The 26,080-nt window shown below is 44.1% G+C and overlaps 1 protein-coding gene across 8 annotated transcripts in view; it reads right to left on the reverse strand.

The window, feature by feature from the left end:
- Positions 1-26,080, reverse strand: part of YAF2 (YY1 associated factor 2) — an 80,591-nt gene that overhangs the window by 42,071 nt on the left and 12,440 nt on the right. For 6 of the 8 annotated variants that reach the window (XR_016213174.1, XM_089304045.1, XM_089304047.1 and 3 more), the window contains exons 3-4: positions 6,808-6,879; positions 6,625-6,719 (exon numbers count right to left, since the gene is read on the reverse strand). The exons of 1 other annotated variant lie outside the window; for it this stretch is intronic. Coding sequence is in view for 6 of the 7 variants with exons in the window: in XM_089304045.1 (XP_089160171.1) it covers positions 6,625-6,719; positions 6,808-6,879 (167 nt within the window). In the remaining variant the exon portion in view is untranslated. Of the gene's footprint in view, positions 1-4,387; positions 4,674-6,624; positions 6,720-6,807; positions 6,880-26,080 lie in introns of those variants that run through there. One more of the 8 variants, XM_051850965.3, reaches the window with a different exon arrangement.

The raw sequence follows: 26,080 nt of genomic DNA on the forward strand, positions 1-26,080 counted from the left end.
TCCCCAAACGAGCAAGGGCTACTGTTTAGTCAGGCAGAAGCCAGGAGCCCAGGGCCTTCTTCCAGGTCTCCCATATGGATGCAGGGGCCCAAGCACCTGCGCCATGTTCTGCTGCTTTCCAGAAGGGAACTGTACTGTTCAGAGGAGCAGCTGGGACTGGAGCTGGTGCCCACATGGGATGCCAGCAGCGAGGCACTGGCTTAATTATTATTAATTATTTTAAAAGACCTACCCTTCTTGGGGAAATGTATTACCACTTCAATTTCTTTAATGATTTTAGGCTTCTTCAGATTTTTCTTTTCGTTGTACTATCAATTTCAGGAAGTATTGTTCCTACAAAATGGACCTTTTGGGGTGGACAATTAGCACAGCAGGTGAGACACTGCTCGGATGGTGGCATTCCACATCAGACAGAGGGCTTGAGTCTGAGCCCCAGCTCTGTGTCCAATTCCAGATTCCTGCTAATGCATACCCTGAGAAGCCACAGATGATGGCCAAAGTAACTAGGTCCCTGTCATTCATGGGAAACCCGAATTTCAGCCTTGCCCATCACTGTCTGATACAGGAATTTGGGAAGGACACCAGCAGGTGGAAGGTAACACGTTCACACTCTCTCTCTTTTCCTTTTGGACTTTTCCATAACATTTTTTAAAATTTTATTTATTTAGTTGGAAGGCAGAGAGGCAGAGAGAGAGAGAGAGAGAGAGAGAGAGAGAGAGAATCAATCTTCCATCCACTGGTTCACTCTCCAAATGACTGCAATGGCTAGAGCTGGGCAGATCCAAAGCCAGGAGCCAGGAGCTTCCTCTGGGTCTCCCACATGGGTACAGGGGCCCAAGGACTTGGGCCATCTTCTACTGCTATCCCAAACCATAGCAGAGAGTGAAATTGGAAGTGGGGCAGCCGAGACTTGAACCAGCGCCCAAATGGGATGCTGGCACTGCAGGTGGTGGCTTTACTTGCTACACCACAGTGCCAGCCCCCATCATCTCATTTTTAAAACTTAAAGTTTAGAGGTTCTGTATCACTATTATATTTGTAGTCATGCCCCCTTCTTAAATTTTACTATATGTGTCATGTTTTTCTTGATGAGTATCTCTAAAAATAAATGAAAAGAACTAGCTTTGATTTATCATAATCCTGTTTTTATTGATTATTTTCTAGTCTGCTAAATTATGTTTTCAACATTTCTTCTTTCTTGCTTCTGTCTTCAGTTTTACTGCCTTTAAGTTTTTTGAGTTGAATAACTACTTTCAATTTTTCAAGTTAATACATGCATTTAAGGTTAAAATTTATACCCAAACACCATTTTTCTTGCACCTCTCAAGTTCTGATACAATGTTTTTGTTCTGATTCACTTCTAATTAATTTATAATTTCCACTATGACTTTATACATTCATTTATTTGAAAAGTAGAGAGAGAAAGAGAGACCAGCACATGTGCAGTATCTTCCATCTACTGGTTTACTTCCTAAAGCCAGGAGGCAAGAACTCCATCTAGGGCTCCCACTTGGCTGGCAAGAACTCAAGCACTCGCCCATCACTGCCTTCCAGGGTAAACTCATTAGCAGGAAACTGGAATCAGAAACAGCGCTGGGAATTCAACCTGGGCACTCTGACATGGGATAGACGATCTCAGCGGTCGCTTAACACAGTGTGCCACAACACCTGCCCTCCACTATGGTTCTCACGACTAAAGATCCTTCCTCATTTTTCCTCAGTCTCGGCTCCACCATCCTCGGTATGCTCTTCTGAAACTCCAGCTACACACCATGCCGCAGCCCCTCGGGCCACCTCTGGGGCACCTCAGTTTTTCTCTCCTCTTCTCCCCATCTCCTTGAGCCATTCAGGGAAAGTTCCCTTTTCTATCTTCAAATTAAAAACTTCTCTGTTCAACTATGTCTTATGTATTTTACCACCTTACTGAGAAATTAGTTGGATTTTTCATTTTCTGGATTTCAATTGGTTACCTCTCTGTATACGCTCTTTATTTTAAAAGGGAATAGATATACTTCAAGCTATAACACTTTTAGATGACACGTTCTCTGTGAAGCCTTCCATTGTAAAGCACGTATTTAATGACAAAGTCACTTCCTAAAGAGCTCAGGTGCCTGCTGTTCTGCCAGGTGTTGTCCTGCTGTGCCTGCCTGTGCCAAGGTAGGCCAAGATCAAGTGCTATTATCCCCATTTTGCAATTAGAGAAACTGAAGCACAGTAAAGTGCTTTTTAAAACAGCTTCTCCACAGCTTTTTTTTTTTTTTTTTAATTTCAAAGCCACAGAAATGTTGCAAGCACAATGGATACCCAGGTATTGCTCACCCAGATTCCAGACTGCTGACATCCACCACATTTCCCTGAGGGCTCTGCTCACTCCCGGGCTCTCTCTCTCCCCCCTCCCCCTCTCTCTCTCTCCCCCTCCCTCCCTCCCTCTCTCCCCCTCCCTCCCCCTCCCACCCCCTCCCTCCCCCTCTCTCCCCCTCCCTCTCCCTCTCTCCCCCTCCTTCCCCCTCCCTCCCTCTCTCTCCCCCTCCCTCCCTCCCTCTCTCTCTCTCTCTCTCTCTATATATATATACATGCATACATACATACATACCAGAACCAAACACTCAAACCCTGTTCTTCTGAACCCCTTTCTGAATCCATCATGACCCTTAACTTTTTCTTTTTTAAGATTTATTTATTTATTTGAAAGGCAGAGATACAGAGAGGCAGAGTCATAGAGAGAGGTCTTCCATCCGTTGGTTCGCTCTTCAAATGGCTGCAATGGCCAGAGCTGCGTGAATTCGAAGCCAGCTTCTTCTGGGTCCCCCATTCAGGTGAAGGGGCCCAAGGACTTGGGCCACTCTCCACTGCTTTCCCAGTCATCAGCAGGAAGCTGGATCGGAAGTGGAGCAGCCAGGACTTGAGCTGGCAACCATATGGGATGCTGGCACCACAGGCAGTAGCTTTAACCTGCTATGCCACAGTGCCATCCCTCCTTCACTTATAAATATTTCAGCATGTATCACCAAAGAACAAGGGCATAGTGAAGATCATTGTACCATTCTGACGCCAAAGAAACCATCAGACTTGAACAGATTCACACTGATATGCAATAGCAGATTCAAAAGTATTACTGCAGTCAGAACAGAAGACTTCTCACTCTCTGCCTCTGCTTCTCAGTAATTCTACCTTCCAAATAAATGACCAGATGTTCTCTATCTTGGCTTCTCCAATGACAGAACCTGAACTGGCTCATTCCTTAAAGGTGACATTCAATTCATCAAAGCGCATTTCCTTCCTTTAGAGACCTTAGAGTTCATTTACTGCTTCATTGAACAACTGTTCTTAAAGACAAGCATTTCTGAAAATTAAACGATAAGCTTCTAGGATAATCAAATCTCAAAACTCAAGTATAAAGGCTGGCACTGTGGTGTAGCAGGTAAAGCCACCACCTGCAGTGCCAGCATCCCATATTGGCACCAGTTCAAGTCCTGGATGCTCCACTTCCGATCCAGCTCTCTGTTATGGCCTGGGAAAGCAGTAGAAGATGGCCCAAGTACTTGGACCCCTGTATCCACGTGGGAGTCCTCAAAGAAACTCCTGGCTCCTGGCTTTGGATCAGCCCAGCTCTGGTCCTTGTGGCCTTTTGGGGAGTGAGCTAGCAGATGGAGGACCTCTCTCTCTCTCTTTGCCTTAGCCTCCCTGTCACTCTGCCTTTCAATTAAATAAAAAATATGAAAAAAAATCCTCAATTATGTTGACTTTCCAATTTGCTTTCTAACACTAGAGAACAATCTTAAAAGTGAAACCATTCTAATTAACTCTCAAAATTACACTCTGTGTCACAGAACTTAATATAATACAAAATAACTAGAATTTCACTGTATCCCTTTTAAAAAAATTATTTTATTTTTATGTCATTGCAAGACAGAGTAACAGGGAAAACAGAGAACAAGATTTTCCAACCACAAGTTCACTCCCCGAATCTCAAAAACAGCCAGGACTGGGCAAGGTCAGGGTCTCCCACGTGGGTAGCAGGTGCTCACACACCTGAGCTATATCACCTGCTGCCTTCTAGAACAACATCAGCAGGAGCTGGGATAGGAAGAGCATTAGCAGGGACTCAAACCACACACTCCCATATGGGACACAGGGGACCCAAGCACCACTCAACCAGCTGTACCAGAATATCCAAATTCTACAAGGTTTAAAGGGAAAATGGTGTCTTTACAAAAATAATATAGTAAAACAGGACTGATGAGCCAAATAGACCTGCTTTAAACATGAAAAAACCAGTAAGTATATTCATGAATTTATGTGAAAAATTAAGAGTTTCTGTGAATATAATTTCAGTCACTGATGTTAGGAACAGAGTAAGATTTTTTAAAAGTATAAAATTCTAGGTCTGCTGCTGTGGTATAGTGGGCTAAGCCTCCACCTATGGCACCAAAAATCCCATGTGGGCGCTGGTTTGAGTCTGTTTCACTTCTGATCCAGCTCTCTGCTAGGGCCTGGAAAAGCAGCAGAAGATGGCCCAAGTCCTTGGCCCCTGCACCCAAGTGGGAGACCTGGAAGAAGCTCCTGGCTCCTGGCTTCAGATTGGCTCAGCTCTGGCTGTTGCATCCACTTGCGGGGTGAACCAGCAGACAAAAGACTTCTCACTCTCTGCCTCCGCTTCTCAGTAATTCTACCTTCCAAATAAATGAATAAATCTTTTTTAAAAAATACTATAAAATTCCATCCTTGCTCTCAAAGAACCTACAACCCAACTTGAGAGTTTTATCTATTTATTTATTTATTTATTTGACAGGCAGAGTGGACAGTGAGAGAAAGAGAGAAAGGTCTTCCTTTTTCCGTTAGTTCACCCTCCAAGTGGCCGCTATGGCTGGCATGTTGCGGCCAGCACACTGCGCTGATCCAAAGCCAGGAGCCAGGTGCTTCCTCCTGGTCTCCCATGCGGGTGCAGGGGCCCAAGCACTTGGGCCATCCTCCACTGCACTCCCGAGCCACAGCAGAGAGCTGGACTGGAAGAGGAGCAACCGGGACAGAGTCCGGCGCCCCAACAGGCACTAGAACCCGGGGTGCCGGTGCCGCAGGCAGAGGATTAGCCTAGTGAGCCGCAGCGTCGGCCAAGAGTTTTACATGCATCTTAAAAATAGCAAAACAACCTGGAGGTAATACCTGAGGCTAAACTGTCACACAGATAACTACAGTCAAACACTAGGTAACATGAGCGTCTACACAAAGCACGTTTCAGGAAGTAATGCAATTTCACAGAAACCCCACTCCTCCACTGAGGAAGCTGGGCTGACAAAGATGCTGGCATACATGGAACAAAGAGAGCTGGATGAACAGAGGGTCATATGAAGAAAATGGGAAAAGCAGAAACCAAAGGACAAACAGGACAACTGTTTGTTTGAAACAAACAGTTTTGTTTGAAACAAAAGTTTCAAAGAAGGAAATCAAGGCTGGGTAAATGAGATGGAACTGGACTATGAGAGGCATTGAATACTCGGCAAATAGGCGAGAATTTTTGAAAACAGCTGTAAAAGGGTGCCACTGCAGGCTCCATCGATGAAAATGCCCTTTTAAAAGTAGTAATGGTAGGCACTAGTGCTGTAGCGTAGCAGGTGAAGCCACCACCTGCAGTGCTGGCATCCCATATGGGCACCTGTTTGAATCCCGGCTACTCCACTTCTGATCCAGCTCTCTGCTATGGTCTGGGAAAGCAGTAGAAGATGGTCCAAATCCCTGGGCCCCTGCACCCATGTGGGAGACCTGAAAGAAGCTCCTGGCTCCTGGCTTCGGATCAGCGCAGGTCCAGCCACTGTGGCCATCTGGGGAGTGAACCAACGGATGGAAGACCTTTCTCTCTCTTTCTCTGTCTCTCTGCCTCTGCCTCTCTGCCTTTCAATTAAATAAATAAATCTCTTTAAAAAAAGTAGCAATGGTAATGCTTTAAAAGTAGTAGGGTTGGAGAGAAAAACAAGAAACATTGCAGTTGTAACATTTATAAGGCAACTCAATACATTCATTATCTGAAGTCTGCAGGATCAGAGAGCTCAAACTGAACCAATTCTGCCACACTTCACCACCAATAAGCCCTTGCATTTACAAACAAGGAAGTGCAAATGTAATTGTACCACACCCTAAACTCTCTTTTCAGTATATCTGCAGTCAAGTTAAAAGGTACACTGGAAACCGTATCATTAAAAAGTACTTTAAAACTGTTTTTTCTGTTCAGCACAAGTGTGCCAATAGAATCTCACTAAATTTGGAATGTGTACAAATTCTAAAGCGCTAGGATTCACCTGAATAAAAGCAACACCATAAAAACATTTATGAAAGAATTCAACTACAGCTTCCCCCTACTTTGCTTTATAACTATCATACTGTCTACCTAAAGCTAGTAAACATACATTTTTTTTAGAAAATGTTACTATATAAATAACACACTTTAAAACCACTGCTTTTTACTCACACATCTATTATCATCCATATAATAATTTCCATAATCCTCATCAAACATACAAAAAGAAGCCATGCCAAACAACTTTCATTTTTTACAATTAAACAAACACCTTCTGAAGAGAAGAAACGTGAGAAAACACACCTCAAGTCTGTGAGAACTGGACCACTTACCAGGACCTGGAGTTCTCCTATTGGGTCTTTGCCTCACAGATCCACTCTCGCGCCCTCGGTGCAGCCTGAGACTCTTCTGACGGCGGCCACCGGAACTGAGGGGCATGCAGTACAGACGCACATGTCAGAGAGTTGGGGAGAGACTGGGAGATGCTAGAGACATGCTTCAGCGCACTTGCTTACCTTCCTGAAATTGGAAATTGCAACGGTCCCTCGGTCCTCGAGGCATTCACAATAACTTCAAAGAATGTGGATCTGTGGAGATTACCCAATAGGAGAACTCCAGTTACTGGTAAGTGATCCAGCTTTTGCTTGTCTATCAGAATAAGAAGATTATTTAATTGCATTTGAGATTACTATTACTTGGAGAACTACCGGGGAAAGGGTTGCATATTTACCAGATAACTCTATATATGCATGCACCAAAGGAAATTCGGAACTAATCTGCTAACTATAATGTCATCACAACTTCTGGTACCATCAGAAACAAAAGAAGAAATAACTTGACTTCTCTTTTAAATGTTCACTATAATGGCAACTGCATTCTTACCTACAAAAATACCAGTTTCCAAATTATCCCACTGGATTGAAACATCATGCTTTTTAACACTACTCTGAATAATTTGCTGATCAAAATCTGCCATTTCCCAGCAAGTCATCGTCAACCTTCAGTACAGAAGTCACCATGGTAGGCTAACACTCTGTTAGACTTCAGATTAAAAGCATCAATACAATCGCCATCTATGAACTATGTTTGTTGGGGTGAGCATGCAGTCTAGTGGCTTCAACACAGGATAGGATGTTGGCAACCACAGCAGGCCTTGGTATGGCCACATCCCACATCAGAGTGCCTGGTTCAAGTTCCAGCTACTCCACTTTCAATTCAGTTTCCTGTTAATGTACATAGAAGTAAGCAGATAATGGCTCCTAAGTACTTGGGTCCCTGCCACCTACACAGGAAATCTGGATTGAGATCTAGACTCTTGGCTTTGATCTGGCCCAGCTGTGGCTGCTTTAGGCATGTGGGGAATGAACTCTCTCCATCTGTCTCTTCTTCTTTGCCTTTCAACAACAAAAACAAGTAACTTTTATTTTAAAAGCTGCCTATGTCCCACACTGAAATGCTTGGGTGTGATTTTTGGCTGTGACTTATGGCTCCAGTTTCCTATCAACACAGAACCTGTGAGGCAGCCATGATGGCTCTCCTGCCACCCCTACTAGAGACCTGGATTCAGTTCCTGGCTCCTGACTTCAGTCCTCACCACTGCAGGCATTTAGGGAGTGAACCAGTGGATGGGGATTCTGTCCTTCAAGTAAATTTTTAAAATTAAATAACCATTGGTCACCTATTCACAAACCAACAACATACACAGTATGTTATACATACAATGTATGTCAGCAACTAGTGAGTTACGTAGCATCCCTTATCAGAGTGTGAGTCCTGGCTACTTGTGTACCAGCTTCCTGCTAATGCATCCTGGGAGGCAGCAGATGGAGACTCAAGTACTTTGTCCCCTGACAACCAACTAGCACACCCAAATGGAGTTCCTGGCTCCAAGCTTCAGCCTGGTACAACTCTGGCCACTGTGGGCATTTGGGGCGTGAACCAACAGAAGGAAGATGTCTGTCTCTTCCTCTGTCACTTTACCTTTCAAAAAAACCAAGTAAACCTGTCTTGAAACAAAAGTTCAGAGGGGTCAGTCCTGTAGTATGGCAGGTAAAGTTATCACCTACAATGCCAGCATCCCACATGGGCACCAGATCAAGTCCCAGCTGCTCCAGTTCCGATCCAGCTCCCTGCTAATGCGCCTGGGAAAGCAGAAGAGAACAGTCCAAGTGCTTGGACCCATAAACTGATATGGGAGACCCAGATGAAGTTCCTGGTTTTGGCCTGGCACAACCCAGTGCATTGTGGCCATTTGGAGAGTGAACCAGCGGATGGAAGATTCTCTCTCTCTCTCTGAAACTCTTTTTTCAAAAAAACTCACAGAAAATGTATTTTTAAATATTGATTTCTCTTTGCCTTTATCTTTGTTTATCTTTATATGAATGAGATGTAAATTTTTGATAAAGGTTTTAAATTGCCTAAAAACAGACGTCATTTTTTTTTAATGCTGTCTAGTCAAAAAATAAAACAAAAAAAAATCCTATTCAACAGAATGTCATCTAGAAGTTCACATGAAGATATCTTATTACCTTTAACTCAAGAGACACATCAATACAATCTACTAACCAGGTTCATTTTCACGTGCCACAGCAGTAATAACTTCAAACAGCAGCACCTACACTGCTATCTACAGATATTAGGGCACTTCAAACAATTTCCAGAAAAATGGAATTAAAAGGTAAGTTTATTTTGATGCAAAAAGACAAAGGCTTAAGCTACTATTCCACAGTACTGGCCCTCAGGAGATTCTGACCCCAAAAAAGTTCATGAAAAATTTATGTTATGAAATAATAGGCATTTTTCTCCTGCATCAAAATGAACTTATCTTTTAATTCCATTTTCTACAAACTCTTTTAAGTACCTAGGTATGTTTCAGTATCCTTTATGCTGCTAAATACTCATATCCTACTCTTTAAGAAATGAAGAGTTTTATGACTCTTCATTCCACAGACACAAATTAACAAAAGTTATATAGCTGTTCCTTTAGCAGTATATAGGATACAATGGCTTATAAAATCATTATTCTGTGGCCAGCACTGTGGCATAGTAGGCTAGGCCTCCACCTGCAGTGCCAGCATCCCATGTGGGTGCTGGTTCATGTCCCAGCCATCTCATTTCCAATCCAGCTCTGTGCTGATGGCCTGGGAAAGCAGAGGAGGATGGCCCAAGTCCTTGGGCACCTGCACCCATGTGGGAGACCCAGAAGAAGCTCCTGGCTCCTGGCTTTGGGTTAGCCCAGCTCCAGCTGTTGTAGCCATTAGGTGAATGAACCAGCGGATGGAAAATCTTTCCCTCTGTCTGGCTGTAACTCTGCCTCTCAAATACATAAATAAAATCTTTTAAAAAATCACTATTCCACTAAAACAAACTCAAAAAATAATGTGAAAGAAAATCTTACTTTCAATCTTGTTATGAGGTCTTTTTAGTAAGGGTTGATAGTACATCTAACAAGATTTTTGCTAGTTCTACTTAATTTTAAGATACAAGCTGCCTTGCACATATTATATCCATTTTCCCCATAAATCTGAGTCTTAAACAGCAATAAATTTATTAGTTTTTGTCCACTCTACAGTCCTCCACTCTACCAACTGAGCTATCGAATGGTGCACAAAATTTATTAGTTTTTAAATGAATATTAATTCAAACATAATATACAAACCTCTATTTTCAACTGTAATAAGGAGAAAAAAATCAAAATAGGATCATCTAGTTAACTTTTCTAATTCCTAATTAACTTTTTTTTTTTTTGACAGGCAGAGTGGACAGTGAGAGAGAGAGAGAGAGAGAGAAAGGTCTTCCTTTGCTGTTGGTTCACCCTCCAATGGCCGCTGCGGCCAGTGCACTGCACTGATCTGAAGCCAGGAGCCAGGTGCCTCTCCTGGTCTCCCATGGGGTACAGGGCCCAAGCACTTGGGCCATCCTCCACTGCACTCCCTGGCCACAGCAGAGAGCTGGCCTGGAAGAGGGGCAACCGGGACAGAATCCGGTGCCCCGACCACGACTAGAACCCAGTGTGCCAGCGCCGCAAGGCGGAGGATTAGCCTATTGAGCCGTGGCGCAGGCCCCTAATTAACTTTTAACTAGTGGAGTATAAGTACATGGCAAAAAGATTTTACATACTTAATACTGATAAAATAGACACAGGAGCAAGAATCCAATTATTTTATCTTAATGTCATAAGCTAGTATAAAAAAAAGATATTAAGAAGTAAATGAAGGGCCGGCATTGTGGCATAGTGGGTAAAGTCACTGCCTGCAGTGCAGGCATCCCAAATGGCACTGGTTTGAGTCCCAGCTGTTCCACTTCTGATCTGGCTCTCTGCTGTGGCCTGGGAAAGCAGTAAAAGATGGCCCAAGCACTTGGGTCCCTGCACTCACATGGGAGACCTGGAGGAAGCTCCTAGCTCCTGGCTTCGGATTGGCACAGCTCTGGCAGTTGCGGCCAACTGGGGAGTGAACTAGTGGGTGGAGAACCTCCCTCTCTCTTTCTGCCTCTCCTTCTCTCTCTGTGCAACTTTGCCTTTCAAATAAATAAATAAATCTTTAAAAATTAAGCAAGTTGAACAAATTATTTAAAAAAAAAAAAAAAAGGAGAAGTAAATGAGGGGCCGGCACTGTGGCATAGTAGGTAAAGCCACCGCCTACAGGGCCAGCATCCCATATGGGCACTGGTTCAAGTCCTGGCTGCTCCACTTCTGATCCAGCTCTCTGCTATGGCCTGAAAAAGCAACAGAAGATGGCCCAAGTGCTTGGGCCCCTGCATTCACATGGGAAACCCAGAAGAAGCTCCCGGATCATGGCTTCAGATCGGCACAGCTCCAGCTGTTGCAACTATCTGGGGAGTGAACCAGTAGATAGAAGACTTCTCTCTCCCTCTAACTCTGATTTTCAAATAAATAAATAAATCTCTAAAAAAATCTTGCTAAAAAAAGAAGTAAATGATAATTTTCGGTTTTTATTTACACCAAATGCAGTGTTCACTTAGATTTCAGTTTTTTGAACTTAAAATAGAGTCAAACTCATTTTTCAGATTATTTAAACAAATTAAGGTATCTCTGAGATACTTTAAGGCAACTATAAAAAGTCATAGATCAGCACTAAAAGCTACATTTTACTGTTATAAAATCATAACTCAACTAGGATATAATAAATGTTAACACTATACCTAATCACAGATATTCAGGTGAAATGATTGGGCCACATATAAACACGGCTTGTGTATCTTTATATATTCATACACACACAGGCAGACAGATACACAATTGAGCTGAACCTTGATTAACCAAAATAAGGTCCAAGTGAGATACAAACTCACCTATTTAGTCAAGTTATTTATAGAAACTGTCTTCTTCCAGACTCCTTAAACAGTTCAGCAGGTAGTCTAGGTAAAGTGCAGAGCCCCACATCACCTGATTCTTCATACCAGACCCTTCTCCTCACTATCCTCCAAGGGGGAAAACCCTACAGTGCACAGTAGTCACAAACAGAAATCATGAAATACACTCTGCCCTGCTTTTATGACAAAAATTAAAGAAGCTTCTGGTGCCTTTCCCCCTTATCAGTAAAACACACACTGATTCTCTCCTAAGGGTCCCCAAATTAGATGTACTAGTTCCTTTCCCTCAGTTTTATCTACCCCTACCCTACAACATCCTAAGAAGAATCAAACAAAAGCAGTACTATTTTCTTGCAAGTTAGTCTAAAATCAAGAAACCAAAATCATATTCATCTATAAGACAGAGTAACAAGAGAACTTACTTCCCACGTCAGTTGTAAGTATTAAACAAATTAATGTATATGGAGCATTTAGAAATAGTACCCACAATCTGGCCATCTACCAAGCTGTTCACATAACCCCTAGAAGTGGGATTATTCTCAAATGACTCTGTACATCTTCAGTGATGCATAGCTCAAAGACTGAAGAACCACCAGAGGTCTTCAAAAACTTCACAGAAACGTGTATTATGAAAACACCATGCATGGTTTTCAAAATCTGGGGCACGAAAATAAACTCATTTTGTAATTCTATTTTTCCACAAACTCTCTGAAGTCCCCTCATATAAAGAAATTCTAAAGTTCATTCAGATATACTGTGTATATTAATATTAGTAACATCTTCAAACTATATTCATATTGCAGGATGAAGAAAACAAGTAATTTATGTGAATGACAGTAGGAACTAGTTTTCAGAAGAAAAGAACTATAAGAACACAGTGCTAAAACTGGATTGCAGTACTACTCTTCATGTGTAATATTTTAAAAATACACATGATTCAAAAATAGTTAATGAGGGGCCGACGCTGTGGCGCAGTAGGTTAATCCTCAGCCTGTGGCCCCGGCATCCCATATGGGCGCTGGTTCTAATCCCGGTTGCTTGTCTTCCAGTCCAGCTCTCTGCTGTGGTCTGGGAAAGCAGCAGAAGATGGCCCATGTGCTTGGGCCCCTGCACCCACATGGGAGACCAGGAAGAAGCACCTGGCTCCTGGCTTCAGATCAGCGCAGCTCTGGCTGTTGCAGCCATCTGGGGAGTGAACCAATGGGAGGAAGACCTTTCTTTCTTTCTCTCTCTCTCTCTCTCTCTCTCTCTCTCTCTCTGCCTGTCACTCTGTCAAATAAATAGATCTTAAAAAAAATAAAAACATATTTTAAAAAATAGTTAATGAAACATTCTAGACAGTAGTTACTAAGTAAACCACTACCATTATCATACCAATATATAAATTATACCTGCTATACCTGCTAATTCTATAAAAATAGCCATTATACTAACTTTAGGAAGCCAAGTTTCTCAGACTGTGAAAGATGACAGAAATACTGACACATATCATTTTAATGCTCCAAAGCCTGACTTTTACAGCTCAACCTAAGAACAGCAACTGTTGGCAGATTCTAAAATGACAGCATGAGATCACCAGTGCAGGGGAGAGCCAGAAGAGCTCCCATCTACCTCTTGTACATTGCGGGTTCTCTTTCAAGAAGGAGAGGAGAGTGTGGTGGGCGGCTCCTGGCCGGTGCACAGCACGACCTGCCTCCTGCGGAAGCTGCTCCTCTGAGCTCGAACAGGTCACAGCGACTCACTTCACAGGACAGAGTCTGGCAGAGGAAGTGGAATGAGACTTCCAAAAGGGGGTGATGAGAGGCCTGGAGCTTCCCTTCTGAGTGCTTTCTCTCCATGTGTCTCAGACGCCTGGCTTGGAGACAAGCCCCGTGAAGGAAACTGGGGTCTCTGACCTACCACCCCAGCAGAACATGCAAGCAGGTGTCGAAAGGCCACCGACCACCATGTGAGTGACAGTGGAAGGGACTCTCCCTCAGTGGAGCACAAACAGGGTGGCAGCTCTAGCAGCACTCTGACCACAACTTTGGAGGAGGAGAGAGGAAAGAACACATTTTTTAAAAAAGATTTTATTTATTTATTTGAGAGGCAGAGCTACAGACAGAGAGAGGAAGAGACAGAGAGAAAGGCCTTCCATCCACTGGTTCACTCCCCAAAGAGCCACAACGTCCAGAGCCAGGCCAATCCAAAGCCAGCAGGAACTTCTTGAATATCCCACGTGGGTGCAGGGGCCCAAGCACCTGGGTCATCTTCCACTGCTTTCCTGGGCCACAGGCAAAGATCTGAATCAAAGAGGAGCAGTCAAGGCTTTTAGAACTGAACTGGCGCCCATATGGGATGCCGGCACCACAGGCAGAGGCTCAGCCCACTATGCCACAGCACTGCCCCAAAAAGAACATAATTATAACATAAAACAACCTGACTAGATTCTGAAGTCCTACATTAGTCTTCAAATCAATTCTTACTAGCATCCCTAAGTGTATTTTTCCTGTGAAAACTTATTTATAAAACAGTGGCAAATTTTTCTAACAATAAATTTCAATGTAGCCTCAAGTCAGCAACAGTTACTGTAACAACTGAAGAGTGGCACTGAATGTCTCTTTCTCCTTTCTTTGAAAGGAAGGTTATTTATTTAAATTTTCAATGAATAGATAGATTCTAGAATTATCTATCTATTTATTTATTTGAGAAACAGAGTGTTCCCATCCCTCAGCCTACTCCTCAAATGCCTGCAACAGCTGGGGGTGAGCTGGGGTCAAAGTCAGGAGCCAGGAACTCAATCCAGGTATCCTACTTGGATGGCAGAGACCCAACCATTTGAACTGTCATTGCTGCCTCCAAGTCTCTGCATTGAGTTAGAAGCCAGAACTGGGTACTGAACCTAGATTCTCCCATATGGGACAGAGGCATCTTAATCAGCATGTTAACCTCTAAGCCAAACGCCTGCCCTGAAATAAACAACTTTTAAACAGCAATTCTCTATTACATTTCACTATGTTCATGTTAATCATTCTACTTTAAAATAACTAATTCCACTCTCAGTTTAAAAGTGCTCATAAAACCATGAGGACTGAAATGCCACACTGTTAAAAATCTTCACTGCATGTCCATGAACAACCTTTTCTCATGGAAACACACTTTAAGGCATTAGTAACAGTAATACACAAACTCATTACTTATGAATTAACCTCAAAATATTAAAGCCCTCCTAGAGTTGATGAAACCAAACCAAGAACCTTACTAGCCATTCCAGCGTCACACCTGCCTCCTGTCAACCCATTTCATTCTCTGTACAGCTGCCACACAGTACTTCCAAACTCAAACCCACTTGGTGGTGCCTGGTTACTGCTCTGGGGAAATCTCAGTGTGCTGCCATTCGCACTCAGTTGTGACCTGGTGGTTGTTTCCTCTCCAGCTGTGCCTGTCACTACGCACCCCTGCCGCAGCACGTGCTGGTCTCCACTCTCTCCTGTCCAAAGAGCCTGAAATCTGCTGTTAACCACAACTCTCCTGTGGACACCTCCTCTCATCCTCACATTTTCTGCTTGAAAAACTACCCTCTTCCCAGAAGCCGCCTTGGTCCACCTACTTCAAATAACTCAACTCGTTTTCACAATCTGCAATTATTTTAACTTTATTCAGTTTGCAACCTTAATTCCCAGGGTAAGGATGTATCCTGTTGTCCTCTGACCTGGCACAGCCTCTGCTCCTAGCAGTATTCAAATGTTTCATGACTAACTGAAGAACTTTCAGAATTTGCAAGTTACACACAAATTTTCAGTTGTAGTCTTAGCCACCTTTTTCTTAGACGGCCTGTGTTCTAACTTGTTTGGCACTCATAAAACATGCATCTGTCAGCATGATCAATCACAATAAACCAAATGCAGGTGAGAGGCCACTATCACCTTCCAGAACAGCAAAGCTTTTAAAGGGCTGTGACTTGCTTAGGTGGCTCACCATCGACGAGCCTATGAATCACTCCTCCCCGAAACTGAAGACGGAAGAGCTGCTTCAAGCCACACGGGCACCCTCAGAGTTCACCAGGCAAGGCTCTGAGGGCTTGCAAACTTACCACTTTAAACATCCTTGAAACCAAGGCAGACCTAATTGGGGAGGTTTTTAAAATTAATCATATTAAATTCTGTAGCTACAATCAAGTTACTTTTAGAATAGGCTTTAAGGTAAGTATTACCAAATAATTATAGCACTCTTCCTTGGGAGACAAAGTAAGTTATCAACAAAATGTCACTCATCTCCCCGTGTACAATGGCAGCCTCCTATGTTTACCCTATAGGTATTGTTCAGAACTATCTTAGCTATCATGAAAAGCTAAGGCAAATACTATGCAGCATTATTACTTCACTTCAATTTAAAACATAAATCAAAGTGTCACATTTGTAAAAAAAAAATTATTCAACAGAACTTGAGGGGAAAAACAAGACTGATTCCGTCTGAGAAAGTGAAGGCTGTTTGAGGGGCCACGCACAACTCTTCTTTTGAAAATACCCCCTTTGCTCTGTCTCTGTGGAGTTAACTCTCTTGGGTTTTCTACTCCCTAGTCATTCTTCTCTCCTCTTTTTCTTTCTTCTCTTCCACACTGCTGAGAAGAAACCAGCAACGTGCTCAGGTCTGTCCTGCCCTTGGCTCAGGCTGTGAGGGCTGTCTGCCACAGACCAGTCAGCACACACACATTCTCAGCCCTCTTTTCCTATGTAAGTTCATCCCACATGTCCACCTGCCTCACAGACCTGCTCAATATCCCCCAGGCATCTAAATTTCAACAGTTTCAAAGGTGAACTATTACTACCTCCTCCCAAACCAGCCTTCCATCCTGTGCTCTCACAGAGAAATACAACCACTCACCTAACTGCTTAATTAAGTAAGAATCCTGGAATTTCTGACTGAGTCCTCCCTCTCTACTTCCCATATCACAACCTTATCCAACCAATAACGAAGTCCTGTAAATTTTCTTATTCACATCTAAAACCCACACACTGCTTTCCTGCCACTGGTACCACTCTGGTTCAGGCCACCAATGGCTTCCACTAACTAAATGGTCTCTCTGCCTCTAGTTAGGACTCTGTACACCTGACCTAAATAGAACAAAATGCTACTGGCTGTGGTTTCAATCATGCACTGCACTGATGGTAAAGAAATACATTTTAAAAACTGTTGAAAATTTTGAATATGCAAGTAATTTAGTGGACACAAATTCTTTAAACTAACAACATGGGCAAAATAAAAACATATTCTACTTAACTCTCATGACTGTTTAATGAAAAGTTTCTTTACAATAAAAAAAAAGACATTTATTTGATGTGAAAGGAAGAGTGACAAAGAAAGATGAAGAGACAGAGATCTTCTATCAATGGCTAGAGGGCTAGAGCTGGGCCAGTCAAAATCAGGAGCCCAGAAATCTATCTGGGCCTCCCAAGTAGGAGGCAGGGGGCCAAGTACTTAGCCATCATCCACTGCTTCCCACGTGTATCAGAAGCAGAACAATGGGTTACAAGGACTAGCTTAGTTTGCTGTGCTACAACACAGGTCCCTATAAATGTTTCTTAAAAAAGCAAGAAGTTGGCTGGTGCCACGGTATCCTTGGGCCCTGCACCCCATGGGAGACCAGGAGAAGTACCTGGCTCCTGCCATCGGATCAGTGTGGTGCACCAGCCACAGCGCGGCGGCCATTGGAGGGTGAACCAACGGCAAAGGAAGACCTTTCTCTCTGTCTCTCTCTCTCACTGTCCACTCTGCCTGTCAAAATAAATAAATAAATGAATAAATAAATTAAATAAATAAATAAAACATAAGAAGTTGGGTAGAGGGCATTCGGTCTACAGCTGAAGACCACACCCCATCACAGACTGCCTGGGTTTGACGCTCAGCACTACTCCTGACCCGGCTCCCTGCCAGTGCAGACGCTGGAGGCAGAAGGGATGGCTCTAGGTGGGTCCCTGCCGCCCATGTGGGAGACCTAGACCGCGTTCCCAGTTCCCAGCTTCAGCCCAACCTCGCCTTGGTCTCTGCAGGCATCTGAGGGGCACACCAGCAGATGGGAGCTCTCCCTCTTTCAAGTAAGTATTGTTTTTTTATTTAAAAAACACGAAGTATAAAACAGTTTAAAGCAGCAATAAAATCAGATAAATGACAACGGGCCTCAGTGGTCCAGATAAGCATCGTCAGTACCTACTACACAGGCTACTTTGACAGACACTGTGCATTTTCATGGATAGCACTGTAATCATTGTTATTAACCAGGAACTACACGAAGTACCATGTTTCACAGTCACCAACAAAAGCCATATAGGTATAAATGACAAGGTGATTGAGAAATGCTATTCATCAAACAAAGCCACTGCCCTCAGGAAGCAAACAGCCCAGCGAGGGAGAAGCAAAATCAAAATATGCCCTCCAAACACTGTATGTATAGCCAATCACTTTTAGCAAAGAATGCTTCAAGACTGACTGAACTGCACTGACTCTGGCCAAGGAAAGGCATTGCTTTTCTTTCTTTTTTTTTCTTTAAGGTTTATTTCTTTTACTTCAAAGAGTTACACAGAGAGTGAAAGACAGAAAGAAAAAGATCTTCTATTGACTGGTTCACTCCTCAAATGGCCAAAAAGGCCAGGGCATAGCCAGTCCAAATCCAGGAGCCAGCTTTTTCCGGGTCTCCCACATCGAGCAGGGGCCCAGTTACTTGGGTCATCCTCTGCTGCTTTTCCAAGTGCATTAGCAGGAAGCTGGATGGGAACTGGAGCACCTGGGACTTGAACTGGCACCCACATAGGATGCCAGCATTGAAAGATCACAGCTTAACCTGCTACACCACAATGTCGGCCCCAAGTGGGTTGAGGCAGGAGCAACTATAAAGAACCAAAAATGGAAAAGGCAGGCAGTAATAGGCAGACAACACAGAAAAACACATGGGGAAGAGCAGCCTGAAGATGACCCTGGAGGTGCACCAACGCCCAGCCTTGGAAACATATGGACACTCGGTGGCTGTCAAAAATGCTTAAGTTCACTGGCACTGCGGTACTACCACAGCGCCTCCCCTGGGACAGGCCAAACGCTGACAGTCCACACGTGCATGGAGAGGAAAGACGGGGAGAGAGAACACGGGTGCCAGATGAAAGCAACCCTGAAGGAAGTTGCAGGAAGTGGTGTTTGTTTTGTTTTGAGTATAAACCACTTACTGTTACATTCTCAATTTGTCAGTTACCCCACTAGAACCCACACACAACAGGCACTGTGTGTATCTATTACTGTGTCACCACTCCTGCCTTGAACTGCTTTAGCTGACAGGTTCTGAGAACTTCCACTCCAGGCACAGTGCCAACTATTTAACAAGAATGATCTCATTTACCCTCACAGCAACCCTGAAGGAAGTCATATCATCAACTCCATTTTACAAAGAGAAGAACCCATGCTCAACAAGAGCTGAATGACTTACCCAAGGCTATGCAGCCAGTAAGAGCAGAAACCAGTAACTGACCCCAGACAGTAGAGGCCCACAGTCCAGCCTCTGACCCGCTACAATTCACAACCACAGGGAGCCCGAATATAGACGTTCTTTGCTTTTTTGCTTTACATTATCATACTGGGTATGCATAAAAATTAAAAACAAATATATAGTTGTAAAAATAACCCTAGGTGTTATTTTTTCTTGCACCAAATATAAACGTATAATGAAATCCTATAGCAGTAGAAGACCAAAAGATTACAATTAAAATGCAAATTACCAAGTAGTGTTACAGACTGAAGAGAAATTGGCTTCCCAAAACTCATGCAGATGTTTGAACTCTGCAGTCTTATACCAAGGGTTGATGAGTTAAGCATAGCGACTGGATTGAATTCCAGCCTCTGAGAGGTCCCTGAGGTCTGGATTGGTTATTTCAGTCCCATTCCTCCTGGTTTCTCTCTCTGCTTCCTGGGGCAACATGTGACTGACTGCTCCTCTATACCAGCTCCACCACGGCCAGATAGCCCAAACACCAGACTCAGGGAGCTGCCCCACTTAACTATAACATGCAATAAACCTTGTCCTTCCTAGGAAGCTCCCCTTGGGGATTCTAAACTAACTCAAAGCTGACCAATACGGAATGGTGCAGAAAACGCTAGGGAAGCTCATGGACAGCTGGCAACAAGAGAATACTGACCAGATTCGACAAGCACATTCATAGAGCCAGAGGAATACTCGTATTAAATTTTATCAAAGCACACATCGCATGGCATTGCGATTTAGTCTTTTATCTGTAAATTGTACTGCTCATTACTCATCCTGTAAGTGATTATGGAGCTCTGAGTCATCCCAGCCAAGGTCTTTGAAGATTTATTTATTTATTTGAAAGGTAGAGTTACAGACAGAGGGAGGGAGGGAAGGAGGAGGGAGGGGGAGAGGGGAGAGGGAGAGGGGGAGGGAGAGAGAGAGAGAGAGAGAGAGAGAGGTCTTCCATCCACTGGCTCACTACCCAAAGGGCCGCAACTGGCAGAGCTAGACCAATCTGAACCTGGGCGCCAGGAGCTTCTTCTGGGACTCCCACACAAGGTCAGAGGCCCAGGCACTTGGGCCATCTTCCACTTTCCCAGGCCATAGCAGAGAGCTTGATCAAAAGAGGAGCAGCCGGGACACAAAGCAATGCCTAGATTAGCCTACTACACCACAGTGCCAGCCCCTCTAGCTCAGGTCTTTAAAAAGAACAAAGATGTATGGGAAGCTGAAAGGCACAGGGAAGGAGGGAGAAGAAAAGGCTTTTCTAGAAAGAAAGCATCAAGTCTCTCCCACCAACAAACAGTATCGGCTCCCTTTCCCTGGAAACGTGAAGTTAGGAAGTGAGGTCACAATGGTCACAATTAAACCCAGCCTGAGTGGCAGAAACAGACAATGATTTTCAAAACAGGTTTGCAAAAACAGCTTTAACAATAAAACGGAGATAAATCCTAACATACAGAAGAGCGTGGCTGATTTGGCTGTAGTGGAGTGTGAGAGCACGCAGTGTCGCTTGCTCTAACCAGCAGCTACTAAGAAAACCCCACGAAAGGTTAGGGTCCCAACAACACAGGCAATCCTGCCTGAGAGAAGGCCAGGTCTTTTCCACCCCAACGAACTTGCTACCCAATTCTAAATAGCCACTCAGCTCCACTTTCTTGCAACCTGCTGTCTCACCAGAGGGTTCCCGAAGGTGGCCTTGCACAAGCTGTATGGGGAGGAATGCAGGGCAGGGTAAGAGGGGAAAGGTGTGATGGAGAAAGCACTTCTGGATGTGGGCATTCGTTAGGCTCACAGAGCAGAGTCTGTGGAATGGAGAAAGGCACCAGAGGCAGACGCCCACGCCTCTACGTGCCCGTCAAGGGCACCAGAGGCAGACGCCCACGCCTCTACGTGCCCGTCACGGGCACCAGAGGCAGACGCCCACGCCTCTACGTGCCCGTCACGGGCACCAGAGGCAGATGCCCACGCCTCTACGTGCCCGTCAAGGGCACCAGAGGCAGGGACGCCCACGCCTCTACGTGCCCGTCACGGGCACCAGAGGCAGATGCCCACGCCTCTACGTGCCCGTCAAGGGCACCAGAGGCAGGGACGGCCACGCCTCTACGTGCCCGTCAAGCATGCCCACAACCCTGGTTACACATGCACATCCAAAAAAGGGGGAGGGGAACCCTGCAGAAGAAGCCTTGTGCAAGTGGAATAAACACCTCGGAAGCCTAGCCGCCTGTTATCTCATCCTGAATAGAGTCGAGCAGCGTTTCTCAAACGTTAATGTGCGTACAAGCAACACAAGGATCTGCCAGAATGCAGGATCACTTCAGGAAGCCCCTGGGCCCAGGTGTCGGCATGTCTAACCAGTACGCAGGTGGTGCCAGCACCATCGTGCACAGATCACACTTCAATGGAAGGGCGACGGAACAGCGTCCCTGTGTGTCCTGTTTCACACAGGAAAGAATGCTGGCCGAGGAAGACTGAGAACCGCTCTACTAAAGAAGCCAAAACAGACTGCTTTACTGGAGGCCTTCCTGTAACTTTTCATGTATTACCCTCTGAAAGGACATGATGTGCACTGTTGCCCACATGTTCAGTGTCAGTGATTGAGGGAGGATGACAGTAGCCATGTGAAGGCAGAGAACCCCCTGCCCAAAAAGGCTCCTTCTTCTTCCTCCCATCTTCAAGGAGAGCTATTCCAAGTTACACAACAAGTAGTTCCTACTGGGACAGGCATTTCACACAACACAACACTTGGGACAACCCAGCTGTGCTTCCCATCCTAGCTTTCTACCAACCCACATCCTGGGAGGCAGCACAGAATGGCTCAAAACAGAGGTTACTATACAGCCACAAGTTATCAAGATGGTTAACTAACATCTATCCTTCAAAAACAGTTAACGTAGAAAAAAGGGGCATCTTGCCCTTCATTCACATACTGCTAGCTCAGATTGGGACATCTTCATTCTTACATCATTTACAACCAGTAGGTTTGATGCTCCACTTTATCAAGATACACATACAGCACTAGATCTGGTAGAAGGAAAATGATAGGAGGGAACCCATCAGTAGTTACTCACTAGCAAATTTAAACGTCACCATCACAAGACAATTAGGACAGACTGTACATCCAGAGTAGTCAATCTAACTCTGACCAGCCACGGATTTTGAACAAGTCATAATCTTTCCAGCCTGTCTCCTTAACTAACAACAACAACAAAAAACCAGAACATTGTAGTCATCCATTCCAAATTATAAAAAAGATGGCTAAACATTACTTGTAAATTCTCTAAACAGCACCAGAATCTTCCAACCTCAGCCAAAAATTTCAACAAGAAAATCCTACAAACAGTAAATACTGAGTTTTACCCCAGCATCTCTGTCCCAACAACCTCAAAAGCTTCCCTCTGAAGACTCTTCCATCATCAGCGTTCTAACTCAACACTCTCCAAACTTCTGACAGTTCCTTCTAAGTCTAGAATTCTCAGTCATCTCTAACTGTATATAACAAACAAGATTTTGGATATAGAATGGATATCCAGTTTTTTAAAATAGATTATTACCAAAATCAGTTCACACAATGGAAGGTGTTCTCAGTAACACCTTTTTTAATATAAAAATCAATAAAACACTGTAGGTGTTCAACAAACGTGGATAAATTAACAGTACAGCTTTAAAGTCACTTGTAATGTCACAGAAACTACAACTACAGATAAAATCATTTAAGGAAAATGTTTACTTCAAAAATTTCATTAACTCCTCGGTGAAAACCTAATTTCCCACAGAAAGGTAACTTTCCTCGGAGTACACCGCCCTCCATGGAGCCCTAAAGGAAACAGGTACTTCATCCAACGAGGGCAGTTTCACGAACTTCTCCATCTGAGAAGAAAGGGTGCAAGTGTCAGCAGTAAGTATACAACATGGGTCTCACCCCAGGCTCTGATCCTCATCCTGTGAGTAGGTGACATCTTCCTCACTGCCACATGGGTGGTTTAAGGAGCACGGAGAAGGGTGCACACAGCTAAGAAAGCATCTGGACACAGTAAAGCACAGCGTGAGTGGCGGAGGTGTGGCTTACCGGACTCCTACCCTCAAAAACCACCAACAGTCACGAAAAGTTTGTTCGCGACAAACTACAAGAATAACTTCAAATGTGCTTCTGACCAGTAACACCTGCCATTTATAGGGCACTCACTGACTACATGTCAGCCACTTGGGGAGGACATTTCAGGATGAAAATCATTTAACCTTTTCAACAACAATTTTTAAAAAGAAAAAAGACAAAAAAATCTGAACAGCATACTATAAGCACTGCCAAAAGAACCTATAAGACAACTTAAGAAACAGACACTAAACTTAATAATAAGATCCCATTATAAAATTATTTTTGTTTGCAAAACAGATGGTTTCTAGGACGCTTTTTAAATGTTATCTATAAACGGAACAATCCACATGGAAGCTACACGCTTGTGCTGCACTTCACTGTGTTCCAAGTGCCTCCCACACATCTTCCCCGGCTCATCAGTCCACCCCATGCTGATGAGGACAGAGCCTGGAGAGACTGTCTGACTACTGGTTCATCTTTGCACCTTTTCTTCTTTGCTAAGGGGGTTTATAGAACTGTCCTCGTACGGCAAAAAAAGAAGTCTAAAAATCTCAAACTCTTGAACTTTTACTTCAATTGCATAACAACTGCCACCTTACAAATAGAAGTCTCTTTTAAACATACACACATATATGCATACCCAAAGGGAGCGACAGGCTTTGGTGGCAATGAAGTGGCTGGGAATTCTTAGAGAGAGAAATCTATCACCTGGAAACTGGCCAGCGGTGATAGGCACACTGTCACCAAAACTGCTTTACTGACAATGGCCACAACAATAATGGAACTCAAATTTAATATGAACGTAGATCTTCTCCAAAAACTAGGATTACATTCAAAAAATTCATTTTCAGTTCCTTTTTGTGTTTACTCATCAGCAAATACTAATCTATCTTCTACGTTACAATTCAAACTCTGCAAAAGGACTAGAACTGGATCACATCCACAATCCTGTTGTCCTAGCATAATTCACAGCATGTGATTTTTACCAAAGAAGCATGTGCAGAATTACAGAATTTTGTTTGCCACGATTTCCAACACTCATCTATAAAGAAAGGTTCTTTTCCAAATAATGACAATATATCCTGTATTGAAATTCCTACTTTTCCAATTTGTTAATCTTTATAAAAATCAAGGGGCAACCATTTGGCCTGGTAGTTAAGACACTGGTTAAAACGTCCACAACCCACATCAGAATGCCAGGGTTCAATGACCAGTTCTGGCTCCTGACTCCAGCTCCCTGCTAATGTAGACTCCAGGAGGCAGTAATGACAGCCTAAGTAACTAGGTTCCTAACATTCACATGGGAGACCTGAATTCACTTCCCAGCTCTGACACAACCAAGTCCCAGACTTTGCAGGCATGCAGGGAGTCAATCACTAGATGAGAGCATGTGCTTAGCACCGGCACTGTGGCATAGTGGGTAAAGCTACAGCCTGCAGTGTTGGCATCCCATATGGGCCCCAGTTCAAGTCCCCGCTGCTCCACTTCTGATCCAGCTCTCTGCTATGGCCTGAGAAAGCAGTACACGATGGCCCAAGTGCTTGGGGCCCCTGCACCCACGTGGGAGACCTGGAAGAGGCTCCTGGCTCCTGGCTTCAGATCAGAGCATCTCCCGCCGTTGCGGCCAACTGGGGAGTGAAGCAGATAGAAGACCTCTCTCTCTCTGCCTCTCCTTCTCTTTCTAACTCTTTCAAATAAATAAATATTTTTTAAAAAGAGCATGTACTCTCTCAAATAAATAAATACATAAGAGTTAAGTATTCTTAAAAAAAAAAAGAAAAGAAAAACCCAGTAACTTGGGGCAGGCATTACCACACAATGGCTATGCTGCTGTTTGGGACACCCACATCCCATATTGGAGGGCCTGAGTTCAACTCTCACCTTCACTCCCAATACACTTTCCCTCTTAATGTGAACTCTGGCAGGCAGTAGGGGATGGCTTATGTACTTGGGTTCCTGCTACCCACACAGGAGACCCCTGGCCCAACCCTGGAGACTGAGGGTATCTGGAGAGTGAACCATAGTTGGAAGTCCTCTCTCACTCTATCCTTCAAGGAAATAAATAAATAAAACTTTAAAAAGCCAAATAACTTGCTTTTAAAAAAAAAAGATTTACTTATTTATTTGAAAGGCAGAGTTAGAGAGAGGCAGAAGCAGAGTGAGGGAGGGTCTTCCATCCTCTGGATCACTCCCCATGTGGCCGCAACAGCCAGAGCTGTGCTGATCCAAAGCCAGGAGCCAGGGGCAGCTTCCTGGTCTCCCACATGGGTGCAGGGATCCAAGGACTTGGGCCATCTTCTAAGTGCTTTCCAAGGCCACAGCACAGAGCTGGATCAAAAGTGGAGCAGCCAGGACACAAACCAGCGTCCACAAGGGATGCCGGCACTGCAGGCAGAGGCTTCACCCACTATGCTACAGTGCTGGCCCCTTGCCTTTTCTAAGACAACACCAACATAACTGTTTCAAAAAACCTTTACTAAACCCTATGACTTCCCAGGAAGCACTTGCAAAAAAGACAATGGAAAACTACTAGTTCTTTCAGAAACTCACAATACAGCAAAGAAGAGATTCCCATGTCTCTGAACTACAATCAACTAGATGCTGTAACAAAGGTGAGCATCGACAATGACTCGAGAGTCCAGGAAGACAACAGGAGCACTCTCATCCCATCACGTGGGAGGCAGCCTCTCTCCCTGGTCCTGTCTTCTTAGAGAGAACACTGCACTTCCTGAGAGGGACACTAGTCACCCCCGCATTTTCGAGGAAACGCTGAGACGACACAGACATCACCTCTGCAGTGCCCAACACACACACACAGGCAAGCCCACTGGAGGTAGGCCTAGGAAACGCACAGGGAACACATACGTTAGCT

This window comes from Oryctolagus cuniculus, chromosome 9, assembly GCF_051225735.1.
Source record: "Oryctolagus cuniculus isolate XC-2025 breed Fujian yellow rabbit chromosome 9, ASM5122573v1, whole genome shotgun sequence".
NCBI classification, from domain to species: Eukaryota; Metazoa; Chordata; class Mammalia; order Lagomorpha; family Leporidae; genus Oryctolagus; species Oryctolagus cuniculus.